Here is a 14,586-nt window from a genome sequence, read left to right as displayed (position 1 = left end):
TTCTCTCAAAAACATTCATTAAAGAAACTGTTTCAGAGCATGGTCCATGCAAATTATTCTTATTTTGCCATTTTTCTTGTTTTACCTTCTCCTGCTCCCTTTCAAGACAAACAGATGCAGGCTTCTACTTCACATTATCACATTTATTCTCACCCACCAGAGGAAAAACAAAACAATTAATCCTCTGTGTTTGAGCCCTCGTGCAGCATAATCACTAACAGAGTCAAGGCAACAGCCAGTAACGCTGATGTCCTCTTACTCCTGTTTTTAAATGAAAATTGCATCAGATTACAAAAAGAATTCTGTGGTATGGTTTCCTCTTCATAGCTGGAGACTCAACTCAGTGACCTAAGAAGTCTCTTCTACTCTGTGATTACACAGTACCTGCAGTCACAGTCTTAAGACTCACAATGGAACAAGTGTTACCATCTATCTTGACATGCTCATTAGACAGACCAGACAATATTATTTGCATCAGACCCAGTTACTTGTTGTTGAAGTAGAGCACCTCATCTGCTGCAAAACTGCAAGTGTTGGAGATGCTGAAGCATTCTGGCAAGCTTACCCACTGTATTAAAAATTGCCACCATTACTTTCCCTGAATTTGTTTAGCTTGAACTTCTAGACATTGAATCTTGCTCCATCTTTATCAAATGCTTCTAAATGACAGGCTACTCATTTCATACATCTGCTTACATAGGTCCTGTATCCACACTGTTTCTCTCTTCTTTAAAGACAAGTGACACCAAAAGATGGATATGAAACCATGCTGAATCACACACTATTAGGTTTCTCAGAAAATAAAATCATGTCTTCCCAAGTATTTACCAAGTTACAGGGCAGTGTTCTTTTGGAAATACATGGGAGTGTGGGAGGGATGAAAATATTTCAGTCCCAAAATAAAAAGGGCACTGTAGTGTGACTACTGATGAAATAGCACCCATGATTAATACTCAAACCTCTGATTCACACATGAGCTCATGCCATTTGCAGGCAGTGTTAGCATATGCTTGCCCCTGTGCAGACCCTCCCCACCTGCTGCACCCCTCAGCTCACTACACCACCCCCAGATTTAGAATCCAAATGAAGGGAGTAAAGGTAACATTTTTAACAAGTACTAAATAGTCACACTAATTCTCATATCCACGTTCATCTAATATATTTATTGGCTGAAACAACCTGGAGACAATAAATCTTTGAAAGCATACGCTTTTCATTATCACATAGAAACCTTACGCTGAAAGGCCAACAATTTTCAGCATGCATAGAAGAGATGAGGTCTGACGGAACAGAAAGAAAGAGACTTCATTCAAAACAGCTTCTTGAATGAAGTCATGAATTGTCAAAATATGTCTCAAATTACAAACAGCAGCAAAACCGTTCAGTTAAAAGTGTGATTCTGCTCTGAAGACACTGTAAAGCTCTATGGATTTGCAGGTTTACTGATGCTCAGCTACCTCCCCAGATGATGTTCTTCCACCACCAGCAAAACATTACCCAAATGCGTGTCCAGGTGGTATGTAGTGCTCTGTGAGCAAGGGCAGCTGGCCTCCTAATGGTTCCCAGCATTGGCAGATACCCCATCTCTTCTATACCCACCTTCAGAGACAGTTCAGCTGCCCGAGAAACAGTTCTGTGACAGCTGCAAATTTGCAGCCCAGCATACCAAAGTAAAGAAATTTCAGTTTGGTAAATTTACAAGTGGCATACTAATGAAAACCTACTGCTCAAGGAGTTAAGGCACCACCTTGGGGTGGTGGCCACTTTGCAGTGCACCTCATCTAGTCCTAAGAACCAACTTGAATTTCTTCTGCTTCAGGCACAATGACTCATAAAAATTTCTCCATTATAACATGGCCATCACAGGAAACTTATTTACCCCTCCTCACAGACGAGTGAATAGAAAGAAAACCCTGCTGATTTACCTCAAAGATTTGAGTTTATGTTCCTTTTAATTCTTCTCTTTTTAAAAACTGTTCTGGTTTTGCCCAGTTAAAAGGTATCCTTAGCAGTAAACAAACGCTGATGTCACTTATGTGCTCAGTTAGTCTTCCAATTCAAAACTAAATTAGCTAAGGCAGTGCAATTTTGTGTCTGGCTACAGTGGATTAGCTCTCCTATCTATGCATTTCACAAGTGCAAACTAAATTGACTTGAAATAGACTTAAAAAGCACCCAGAGATGAATTTACACTGATTTAACTAAATCGTTTTAGAACTGTGCTTTTAAACTAACTCAGCTTCAGGCTAAAGCTGACTAGGTCCAAGTATAAGCATTACCTGCACACTCATGCTCCCCATGCTCTCTGCATTCACAATAAATAATTATTCCAAAAGAATAAGTGTCAAGATAAGCAAAAGTAACATACCTGTAGTCTGTCCCTGTTTAATCTCCTCAGCAGTCCTGTCTATCAGGACATAGAGAGACCACACAACGCAGGTGATGGCAATGATATGGAATGTTACAGAGCACATGATCTTCCTCCTCTCGCTGGCTGTCATCTGCAACTTCTCCCACTGGCAAGAAACCCAGAAGCAGAGCAAGAGATTAGATGCTTATTGTAGTTACTAGAGAGTACAAAAAGAGAACACTGATAAGAAGAAAAACCAGGCAGGAGACCAGTTTCCTCCTAACATGGATTTTAAAAGTCAGATAGCATTATTGCTCTCACCACAGTATGTGTGCATTGGCTGGTAGCTCACCCTGCTGTGACAGGAGCCAGCCGGAGAGGACCTCCGGTGCTCAGCTCTGATCTGGAGCTGACTCAGCACAATGTCATCCCTGCTTACCCACACAGGGGCAACTCCAGCACAGAGGGACCCTAACACAAGGCCTTGTGCAGCACAGGCAAGACTGCTCCTTTGTGTGTTCCTCACTTAACGGCTGCTACCCACAGACACCACTGAGCATTGTGAGTGGCAAAGGGCACCCTTGCTCAGGCAGGCATTCAATAAAACACTGCAATAAAAATGCTATGTGATCCAATTGTCCAATGCATGCAAGATATCTCACCCTGAGCTCCGCTGAGTCCCTCGGTGCACAGTGAAGGCTGTTCAACTCTCAGCTCAAGGATGTTTAGGTCTCACCTCCTACCTCTGGGGGCTTCACTCAATTTTCATGTATATTTAACACTACTTTTGAAGCACTGCCCATATCTAATTTTTCAGTGTTTCACTTAAATACATGTGCCCTAAGAATATATAATAGAACTGAAATGACAGTTTCTGTAAGTGAAAGGACGCAGCAAATTAAATCCCCAGACTTGCTTATATCAATAATGTTTATACAGCCCAAAGAGAAACCACAAAGTCAGGTTGCTGTCATTTAGGAAAGACACGAATAAATTAGACAATTATTACAGTTGCTTCTAATATGTAAGAAATTGTAAAAAAAAAAGGCCTTTTTTTTTTTTTTTAACCCGAGATATCTGGAAACTTTTTTTGAAATTTTTTTTTTTTGCAATTTCCAAATTCAGAGAGGAAACTAGAATGTGTACTTTCTTGCTGCATTAGTCCAATGATACAGCATGCGGCATTTCCTGATTAAAATAGTTCAAATTTCTGGGTTTTTGAAGTGTTGTTAGAAAAAAAAATTCAGGAAAAAATTTAGATTTAATGTCTTTTATTTTTTATTTCAAATTTTAAAACAGAGCATCCCTCCTGTCTCCCTTCATCTTCACTTAAACCTTGACATGTTTTTTTATCATCCTCTCCCCTTAGTGACTTAGTGTTTGAACAGATCAATACGATGTGATGTCATACAACCTCAAGATGTTGAAGATGTTTAATTCCATTTCTACCCTACAAGCACAAGCCCTGTTATTTGTCCCCTCCTGTTCATGTTCCAGTTTCAAACTGTTTTCTCCTGACTGACAGAATATCATAAAGACTGAGCTGAACATACAGAGGCAGCTCATCTTCTGGCTGCAGCTGAACTTCTAAAAGACTCTTTAGATATATTAGAGAAGTAAATTCATTCTTCTTCTGTTTACGGCTCTGTTCCTGCCTTCTGGCATCTGTTCTCTTTCCCCTACATGATCTACTGAGGTATAAGTGCTCAGGGACTCATTTCTGAAGGTGCCCAACAGCTTTTTCCCCACACACTCCAGACAGAACAAGCACAGAAAAAATAGCAGTCAACTGCCAACTACAGCAACTCTTTTTATGTGGACTCTCTAGAGAGTAATTTCTTTAATGCTCTGTGGCTGGGCTATGCAAAGTACTGACTGTGTATTGACACAGTCTATGGCAGCCAACACTGCAGCCCAGAGGTACTACACTCTGTGCCAGGGGGCTACCAAGGAAATCACTGCACTTCTTAGAAGGCAATGATTTGCTGCAGTCATAAGCAAAGGTCATCCTATCAACTGGACATGTTAAACTATACAGTCTGCAGACTGTATATCTCCATAAAACACAGAGAGGTGTTTGAAATTTGCTCTATTTTCTGATAAGAGTCACTTTTGGGAATCGGACAACTTCTCATCACAGCTTTTGAATGGCTGCAGTCCAGACTTCCCACTCTACATGATTTAGGCTCATCATAACTGAATGTAATGTTTCTCATTTATTCTAGTTAAGTGTGAGGTTACTGTCATTAACCTCTTCCACTTTGGTAGATGTGGCAACATTTGTCTATGCTAAGAATACCAGTGACTTCCATCCCCAAATCCTTATGGTAAGGACCAATAGAAACTGAAAGCCTGGAGGACGTGGGAAAACAAGGAGGATACAAGCACAAAATTTGCCTTACAATACAATACAATACAAGTAAAGTACCCATATTTTAAATCACCAGATTTAGAAAAGGTACCTTTTTACAAAACAACCTTTTTACAGGTTCTAGTAACTTGAAGTCTTAAAATCTAGTTATTCATACTCTAAAAAAGGTAAAAATGAAAACACATTTATAAGTGAACTTTACTTACACTAAAATAGGTTTGCTTCTTTAAAAAGGAAAAAAGCTACAAATTTTAACCAAATTACACTCAGAAAGTGTGATTTAAAGTAAGTTTAACCTGAAGCCCTCATATCTCAAGAGAACTTAAAAGCCAGAACTCAGAGCAGCAAACTAAAACAGGTAACAGAATTACAAAACTATTTTTTTTAAAAAATGTGGGTAATTGTAGAACAAATACCTTTCTGCATCAGTTTTAAAATGTAACTGTAAAGAAAAATATCAGGTTGCTGCATGCACATACGTAAATGTGTGTGTGTATGCATGTACATTCACACACAGAGAGCTGCCAGGCTAAGACAACTAACCCTCAGAGCTGGATTCCACTGATGTTGAATTTGCCAGGCTGAGTGTTAATTTAAATCCTTTTGCACCTATACAGAACTGACCAGACTTTCTAAGGAGCCACAAAACACAATAAACATGCAGGGGTTGCTGCAGGCTCACAGGCCAGGCCAGCCTCTTTTCAGAGTAGACCCGTGTTTAACAAAGCATTTCCTTGGGGAAGCAGGTCTTGTGCCTACCTTTCGCAAAGGCTTCAGTTTTGTCTCCATGATGAACTCATACTTGCAGAGTTCACAGCATCGTGTATCTGAGCTTTTGATCCATTGCTGCAGGCAGGCTTGGTGCACAAAATGAAGACTTCCCGTGCAGTGACAGGGGGTAATCAAAGGGCTCTCATCATCTCCTTCACAGTGACATATCCTGAATCAGAAGCAAAGTTGCTCATTAGGAAAAGAGGAAGAAGAAAGTGCATGGACAAGGCGAGTCATATCTGTGATCGCACACAGTTGTCCATTGAGGATTCCAAGACATACATATCAAAGCAATGTGTTCCATAAAGGAGCTAAAACTAAAGGACTCCATTGCTGCGCAAGCACATACACAGGCACAAAATAATTGAGCACAGACACTGCTAACTAGACAGCTGCTTTATAACGGATGAGGCAGACACACAAAGCCTGACAGAAATGCAGTACCCAAAAGAAAAAACAGAGTAAGAAATGACAACGCTTCATCTAGAACAACAGCACTTATCTGAAAATAGCATTTAAACAGATCAGACATCACTTCCCAAGACAAAATATGCACAGAGAGGTACAGCTACTCATGGATTACGATCTGAAACAGAAGATAACACAAAATTCCCAAACCAATGGTGAAACAGCCCACCCTAGTATTATGAAGAGTTAATTTAGCCTGGATTTTGCACAAGAGAAATTATTATTTCTAGTGCCAATTGCTAAGAGACAGATCCACACTGCAAGGCTACAACACTGAATCTCCCCCAAATACACCTACTCTAAATGAACTAATGTTTTTGTTTTCCAATTCTGACGTTGCAAGAGCTGTTAAGGAAGCTTCAGTTCTACAAAATACCCCATTTCCCTCCAGCCTAACTTGTACAGACAGCAAGGACACATGATACAGTGTTACTACCAGGTGCTGGAATTTGATTTCCAGCTTCAATTTATACACAACCTTTGGGTTGCATCAAACATCACTAAGTCCTTCTAACCATGTGGAAGAGGTCATGAATTGAAAGGGGATGGTACAGGAAATGAATAAATTACTAAGCATATGTGAAATACTCTCTGGCATGCTGCCATTCCTGTCTATTACTGAAATCTCTTACTGATGTGTAGCATCTTGCCTCTTGCGACCTTGCTGATAGCTGGCAAGTGGAAATGAAGGAGTGGGTGGATTACAAGACTGTCTTGTTGATGACAAGCCAGTACGGAACTAGATTTTGTGGGTAATGAGGGAGGAAATCAAATAATACTGGCAAGTAGTCACAAAGTGAGCTTCAGAAAGCAATGTCAGGAAGGAGAAATATTAGGATAGTAAAATTCTAAGTTGAAGGATAGGACATTTGCTCCTGGACTTGGTGACTTCTGCTCCTCAGCCATATTTTGGGGCTGGGATGGAGCAGCCCTGCAGACAAGTCACTATGAAGACAGACTGGAGCTGGCTGTTCCTACCACCTGTGCACATAATTAATCCTCTGTAGTTGGAACAAGGACACCCATACTTTTTGGACTTCACACTATGGACATCACACAGGCCCACCACCAACATCCAGTGCTCAGATCCCCCTTTTGGCTAATACATCCAGAAAGCCCTTTACAAATAAAAGAATGTGGTAGATACAAATTGTGAGTGGAAAAAACCCCAATAAACAACAAACCCAAACTTTAGCCTATGTCAACCTGATCTCTGAAGCAATGTTCAAACAGCCTCTTTCCTCCTGACTCTCCACCCTCTGACCCAAACCAGCAGTGACTGTAAGGACAACACATTGCTCATTAAAAGGTAAGATATGTTCAGCTTGGTCTTTAACATGCGTAGCTGATTCTCTCATGATAATCCCAGTTTGGGCACTGACAAGCAAAAAACACTATCTCAGAACCCCAAACTGGAAACAAACTGCAAGATAATTTATATGACTACAAAGGAAATTCTTCTGCTTAGTAGCCTTTGTTAAGTGCATCGGAGGGATGCAGGACAGCAGAAAGAGGGCTGCATGCTTCAAATCACACATATTAAAGCAAGATGGCAGGGTGAAAGAAAAGACAGAAACAGTACAAAGGTAGGGGAAAGCAGAATGGTTACCACCGCACATGGGAGGGCTCGAAGGTAGGTGGTTCTCTGGTAAACCAACCTGCAGGTATCCCCCGATGTAGAAACAGGGGAGAGAGGGGGAAATTTTTCTGAGAGGGGGGAAGGGCAGTCAAGGTCACTGTCCTTCTCAACTGAACAGAGTGGTGCCCGCTGCTCTTTTGTTTTCAGTTTCACTGAGGTGCTGTCCTCAAAGACATCATCGTCTCCCATATCATCAGAGCAGAAGTCTGTGCTTTCCACCAGCACACTAGAGGATTTCTCAGCTTGGAAGTGACTGGAATAGCTCTCCAATTCGTGGAACTTGTGCAGGCTGCTGGTGCTGGAGGTGTGGGAGAAGGAAAAAAGATAACGCAACAGTTTTTTGCTCCTTGAGGTGTCATGGTCCACTTTGTCTTCCAGCAAGGGGATGTGTACAGCGTTGTGGTTCTCTGCTCCTCCTGATGCACTCGAGTAGTTGGAAAGGGAAGGGATATAGGAGTGCTTAGAATTGCTAAAAGAAAGAGGCCTGAGATTGATTGGTTTCCTTTCTTTAAGATGAAATTTGTTAATCCTTAAACATTGTTCTTGATTCGGGGTCAATTTGCCTTCTGAGCGTGTTCGCTCCACATAGTCAAAGCACTCACTGGTGCCCTGCGCCTTCTGGTCCACGTCATTGAGGGACTTGGAGAATTTCAGAGTGCGAGTGGGCTTTACATTCTTAGCAGACCTGAGTGCCTGGCCCCGATCCTGCCCACGGGAGTTTCTCCTTGCTGCATGTAACGCGTCCTGACAGATTACTGTCACAGTGACCCCTTGTGTCAGAGGGCTCTGGCAGTGCGGATTTTTCAAGACAACAGCAGACTGCACTGGACTGTGATGACAACACTCAGAAAACACTGCACTGGAACTGCATGCAGAACAGTGGAATAAAAGCACAGAAAGTAAAAACAATTACATAAGAGAACACGTATAATTAAAGGTGAAGAAATGAGAATTATGGCTAGTGTGGGAATGGCAAACATAGCGGGGGCCAAACAGTAAGTGGGATTCAACGAAGCAGTGTTAGACAGCAGTCAAGTCAAACAAATGGAGTGCTACAAATGGAACCCCATATCACTTACTTCCCCATATACGTGCTTTTTCATTTTTTTCTTAATTTGAACCTTGAACGAGCCTCATTGCAGCCATGCAAATAACACACTTTACCTGCAAATGTCCTGATTGGATGGTGTAACAGAAGTCCGAGAGAAGCTATGAGGGGCAGAGACAGAGGTTGGACTTCCAGCCTGCAGTGAAACGAAAACAGGCAAACAAAAAGCAATTCACAAGTTGGAAGAGTTTCCTATGCACAGCAATTGTCTTCAGGGTTAAACACACCATATGGAGTCAGATATCACTCTACATTAGATACTTGAGGGCTAGTTGCAAGGCAGTGACTTTACTGTCTTTTTAAGTGCTAAAAAGGGAGGCCAGGCAGCCTCATCCTGGGAAAAGTAGCAATCAGAACAGAAACATTTTCCCCCAAGGTCAAATACAGCCATCTCTGGAGGGAACCTGCCAGCTATCAAACATCGCACAGAACAATAGCTCAGGAAATGAGCAATGCTACAGTAATTAGAATAATTAGCTGGAGGTGTGTGTATAGACTAGTCTGAATTAAACTACCGCACAATAGCTAATCCTTCCACTTACAATGATGACAAGAGATTAGAGGCTTGAGTTATTTTTTTTGAGACAGAACCGTCAGTAATTCAGTAACTCAGACACTATTTGGGGACTTATTTCCCATACTAGCATATGCACATGAGCACCATCTGCCAAGCCAGACCATTCCCTGAAGTACTCTTTGTACTTTTTGAGACCGTTCATTCTGCTCTTACTCTGACGAGGCCTTTTCTGCTGCTATTCTGTAGGTCACCAACGAAACTTCTGGATTCTTCCTAGAGGTTTTGGCAAGGAGACAACTTGCATTGATAACCTTGTAAAAAAGAATCTTTAAATCTGGTTCTCCCATTTTCCATAGCTGCAGGATAGGCTCTGCAACTCACACGCCGCTGTAAAACACTGATCACGTTTCAAAATTCAAGCAGAGGTTTACAGCTGTTTTGATGTGTAAAACAAAACCTGAAACCAGGAAGTAACAATGCAGTCAAAACCAACACAGCCAGCAGAGACGCGGGCCAGGCAAGCACAGAGCCAGATGATGAGGGACCTCAGGTCATGAAAGGTATGTCGCCACAGAAGCATGCTGTGCCCAGCCCTGTACTTCAGCTTGGGATGCCGGAGCAAGCTCAGTCATCACTGCTTTGATGATTTCTGGTCATAATGCAACATGCAAACATGGTATTTGTCTCAGGTCTCTTCAATTCTATACTTAATTTATTAGAAGCCCCTATGGCATATTTAAACAAGGCCACTGTAGGCTTTTACACTCTCATAGCCAAGGCAAGGTTCCCTGACACACAATATACTCTTGTTTCCTTTTGAGAGAAGATGGGTGTACCAGGACACACGTGCTACTTCATAAACACAGATACAACCATCATTTCCTGTGTTAAAGGACCCATTTGTTACGATTTTGTTTCTCTAGCCAACAGCACTAAAAAAGAGCAGCGTGTCTGGCCTCAGACTGGGATGTCTCAGGTGCACTGAGCCTGAAAAAACAAGTATCCATTTACAGCTGGGTATGCAAGAGTCAAAGGCAAGCCTCAAACACACACCTCTCAGTCTGTAGCAAGAGACTGAAACTTATTTCCCATCCTACCCTGCCAGGTACATGTATAGAATGAAAACCAGAAGAATAACCTTGGGCCAGAAAGCAGGCTGGAACTGTTATGACTGTGACAAAACAAATTAAAGCCTTCAAGATCAATTATTTGCTTTCTCCTTGAAACTACAGTTCTTTACATCTTGTACCCCTTGCACGTGTGCTAATAATATAGGATGCTGATTACACAGTGAGGTGAATTCAGGTGTTACTTGCAAATTTGCTCTCTATTCGAAACTTAACCTCTCCTAGAGGTAGGTACATCCCTATCTTTTAAAAACAATTTGTGCACTAATTAGTTTCATTTAATAAAGACTGACAAGTTAGTGAAAGACCTGACACACTATAATCTGCTGCTATAATTATGCAAATACAAATTAATAACACTTAAGTAATGAATTAATTAAAAAGACATATTTAGCAATCTTCTAAAAGCAAAATATTGAACCAGTAAAACAGCATGTTGCATTCTGCCATGGAAACAGAGCCATATATTGTTGGAACTGAAGTCACAAATCAATTGATAAATCTGTCACAGATTTTACATTATAAGCAAATCACAGAAGGTAACCTGCTTACTATGAACCCACTCTCTCTACTCCTTCACTTTAGCAATGAAGCTTTCCAAAAAAAGACAGCATTGTATACGATGTGACAATCTAATAGCAGATGACTAGATGCAATGATGTAAAATCTCCCTACTAAATCCATGTTACTGGTTTCTTGATACTCACACCAAGACTGTGTCAAAAAAATCAAAAGGCTGGGATATACAAGAAATTGTGGAATTTCATTTGCATTTCAAGCTCACTATTTTGTTTCTAGATTACAGCATTGTTCAGGACAGTTTGCAAAAAACCCACATCTCGAGCGCACCTTCTTTTCCTCCTGTCTTCCCGCTTCAGTATGGGAAGTCCTTTGCTCCGTCTATTAGACATAATGCAAATGCAACCAAAATGTGAGCAGAAGTGAACATACTTCGAAAGGCACCAAAAAGTGGAAAAACAAAACACTGGAGGAAGTTATGCCCCACCCTTGGTTTAAGGTAACGTGAACCGTGGCTACCACCAAAAGCCACGGTTCAGTGAGCCTCTGGACTCTACCGTCCTTTCATCTCATGCTTTTTGCTCACAGAACCATTTACACAGCTGCATTGCAAATCAGATTAGGATAGTACGGTGAGATAAAACTAACCACTTCTTTTACTGAGCTTGTTTATTGCCTGTCAGTTCCCCAGCTTCAGATGCCAGAGGACTATGAATTGGTTACAGCGATGAGCCTCTAACGGTGAGGTGCAACTCACTGACAAGGGAAAAGCACAGTAAAATGCAAGCTGCTACAAAGATCCCAAGAAGTAAGAGCTGCCAGTCCTAAAGGCAGGTGACACTGACCAGTCCACACAGCAACAGCTGGGTTTACTGACTCAGACCCAGCAGCTACCAGGCAGAGAGATGCCACAGGAAAGAAGAAATACTGGCTGTCTTGGACCAGAACAGGCAAAGGAGAGCCAACATGATGTGTGAATGAAACAGAGATGGATCCAGCTTACTTGGAGCTCTGACATTACTCCCGTGCAAGGCTCAGTTCTGAAGAGGCTGGGAAAATAAGCAATCAAAGCCTTCAGCACTGTGCAGCTTCTGGCACACACACCATCCTTAATGCCCCAGAAGCAGCGGTTCAACCTTTGGTTAAACAGGCTACTTATGCTGGGCAACAGCAGTAGCAGGTTTTAAAGCACTCCTTGTCACAGGGGGTTTCTGCCATGTTCATTATGTAATGGGTAGCCTAAGCCTTGACAACTTGAATTCGACCCTTTTAACTCCAGAATCACCTGCTGAATTTCTGTGGACTTTCATGCCCTCTGCATGAAGAAGCACCACCTCCAACGACAAGCCCTAGGAGCTACAGCCAGACTGATTGCCTAAAATAGCTCACGAGTTAATTACGTATATTGATATTCCCATCTAATGCAATTCAGTGAGGTCACAGTGTGGCCTTCTGCACTGGTGTTTAGATAATCATGGTGACTCTGAAGGCAGCAACCCCTGGAAGCCTACAGATCAGGAAGGTAGACATATCTTTATATATATGTATGTGTGTGTGTGCACGTATGTACATATGTCACAGCTGGCTGTTCTCATTCTGTCTCCACCTCATGAACAGTGTGACCTGTTGGTGAAGGAACCCAGCCTTTTCAAATTAGTTACTTGTGACTACATGCTGCACACTAAAAGGAAACCCCCAACTCTGCCTCAGAAAATAAAATCGTCTTTGAAGTGAGCCATAGTGAACATGTCAATGGCTTGGGTATATTCCAAGGTAACCTGCTTATTTGAGATGGCACTTCTGGGTATAGTTGCTGTCATCTTGCTCTCGGCTGCACTTCAAGTACTAGCAATTATACCTCCTTTTAAAGAGCAAGGCCTGTCACATTGAAAAAAATCTTATTAAATTATTCATTGAAGGTAAAAAGTTAGAAGCAACTCCAGAAGAATTCCTCCACTGACTGGAAATTTGAAGGAAGCAAAGAAAGGTTTGCCACGTGAATAGGACCAGTACTGTGACCCTACTATTTGTGCTACAAACCCATCTAGAAGTCTCAGCTAAAGACCTGGAACTAACATATTAAGCACTATACACAAAGAGTTAGAGAAAAGCAGCAAAGGTTTAAATCTTTTACTTAGGAGGAACTACAGCAGAAGGAGCTTTAAACAAATACAAATATAGCAATAGAGCAAGGAGCCAAACACTCCACAACCCAAATTTCAATCTGGCATTTTGGTTACGGGTTTGCCTTTATTTTAAACTGTGATGAACCCACTTCAAAACCAAGCCCTTCTGCTGAGCTAAAAACAAAAAAAAATTAAATAAGAGAGCAATAAAAATCCTGAAAGGTAGCTGTATGTGCTGTCAAAAAGACTGATGCTAATAAATGTCTCAAATGCCACTAGACCATTGCAGCATCTTCTGTCTGCCTCCCCCATAAGAAGAACAAGAGCATAGTGATGATTGTCCGCACTGAATTAACTCCAACTACCACCAGACCCTCTGAGGATTAAATAGATGAGCCAACATCTATTACGGTTAGCTGCAAGTGGAGACATCTCTCACCACTGTCCTGCAACTGTCTTGTCCCAAGCACAAGTGACTGAGGCCCACTTCCTTTACCACCCCTCTCTGCCCTGTGATGCTTTTTCAGCACTGAGATCACAGTGCAGCAATCTGCAATGGGTCACTAGGAATTTTGTTTGAATAAGATTTGTCTCTCCTGGTATTAACACATCCCAATGACAAATGTGGCAGAAGTACATTTGAAAGACAGAATCAGAGGGATGGTTATCACACTCTGTGTTTTAGAAGAATTTATTGCCAAAGAACTATTTTATCTCTCTCACACAGATCCTATTTAAATGTGCAAGGCTGCTGCTAGATATGGGCATGGCAGACACCTATCTTGCACAGTACATCTCCAGAGGCAGCAAAAGCCTCAGGCTTCGCTCCCTCCCTTAGATTACACCACAGAAACCAAGACCAACCAACCCATACCTGTTCCTCTGTCAGGAACTAGGTACAGAGACTGATCTAGGAAAGAAAACAACAATGATGGAGGCCTTGTGGAAAAAAAGGCACCACGAGGCACGGCAAGGCAGTCCATAGCTAACCTGGCTATTCTTCATATAGGGAAGAGACCCAGGGAATCTGACTGCCTGTGCAACCCCTTCCCCCATTCACGTCCCCTCCCTTTGACAGGTGTAGCCCCAGCTCCACCTCACCCACAGTGGCAAAATTTAGTTCTGCCTGCTCTGCTGAGAAGTCCTGAGCCTGGGCTGAAGGCAGGCAGGGAGGTCTCAATTAATTGAGACCCAAGGGACACATCTATCATTTCTCTGTAGCCACTGTAGAACAAATAAAATTGCTTGGCTCCAGCCATCCACCAAGATGCAACATATTTGCATTTTTATGCTTTCAGCAAATGCTGTATTCCTTGTACACAAGGCTGAGGACTCTTGCTAAAATGCACTTCCACTGTAAAGTCTCCAACACCCATCTGTGGAACAGATACGGTTGTTTCACTGCATGTATGTTAAAGGAGGCCTCCAGGTGAACTAGCACACCCGGGCAGCAGTACAATGAGACCAACAGTGGCGCTGAGTGTACTAATCCGAAACTTGAGACAGCCAGAACAGGCCACCTGCAGACAGACTGGATGTTGTGAAGGGCAGATAACCTTGCTGATGGGCTATTTTTGAAAGCTCTTCCTG

General features: G+C 42.0%; 1 protein-coding gene across 7 annotated transcripts in view; it reads right to left on the bottom strand.

Moving 5' to 3' along the window:
• Nucleotides 1–14,586, bottom strand: part of MARCHF8 (membrane associated ring-CH-type finger 8) — a 96,141-nt gene that overhangs the window by 5,005 nt on the left and 76,550 nt on the right. For 6 of the 7 annotated variants that reach the window (XM_054071537.1, XM_054071541.1, XM_054071540.1 and 3 more), the window contains 4 exons: nucleotides 8,764–8,843; nucleotides 7,619–8,464; nucleotides 5,481–5,661; nucleotides 2,369–2,516 (listed from right to left, as the gene is read on the bottom strand). In XM_054071537.1, coding sequence (XP_053927512.1) covers nucleotides 2,369–2,516; nucleotides 5,481–5,661; nucleotides 7,619–8,464; nucleotides 8,764–8,843 — 1,255 coding nt within the window. The remainder of the gene's footprint in view (nucleotides 1–2,368; nucleotides 2,517–5,480; nucleotides 5,662–7,618; nucleotides 8,465–8,763; nucleotides 8,844–14,586) is intronic. The other variant, XM_054071543.1, reaches the window with a different exon arrangement.

Source organism: Cuculus canorus, chromosome 7, assembly GCF_017976375.1.
Source record: "Cuculus canorus isolate bCucCan1 chromosome 7, bCucCan1.pri, whole genome shotgun sequence".
Lineage (NCBI taxonomy): Eukaryota > Metazoa > Chordata > Aves > Cuculiformes > Cuculidae > Cuculus > Cuculus canorus.
This window is presented reverse-complemented; position numbering and strand designations above follow the sequence as displayed.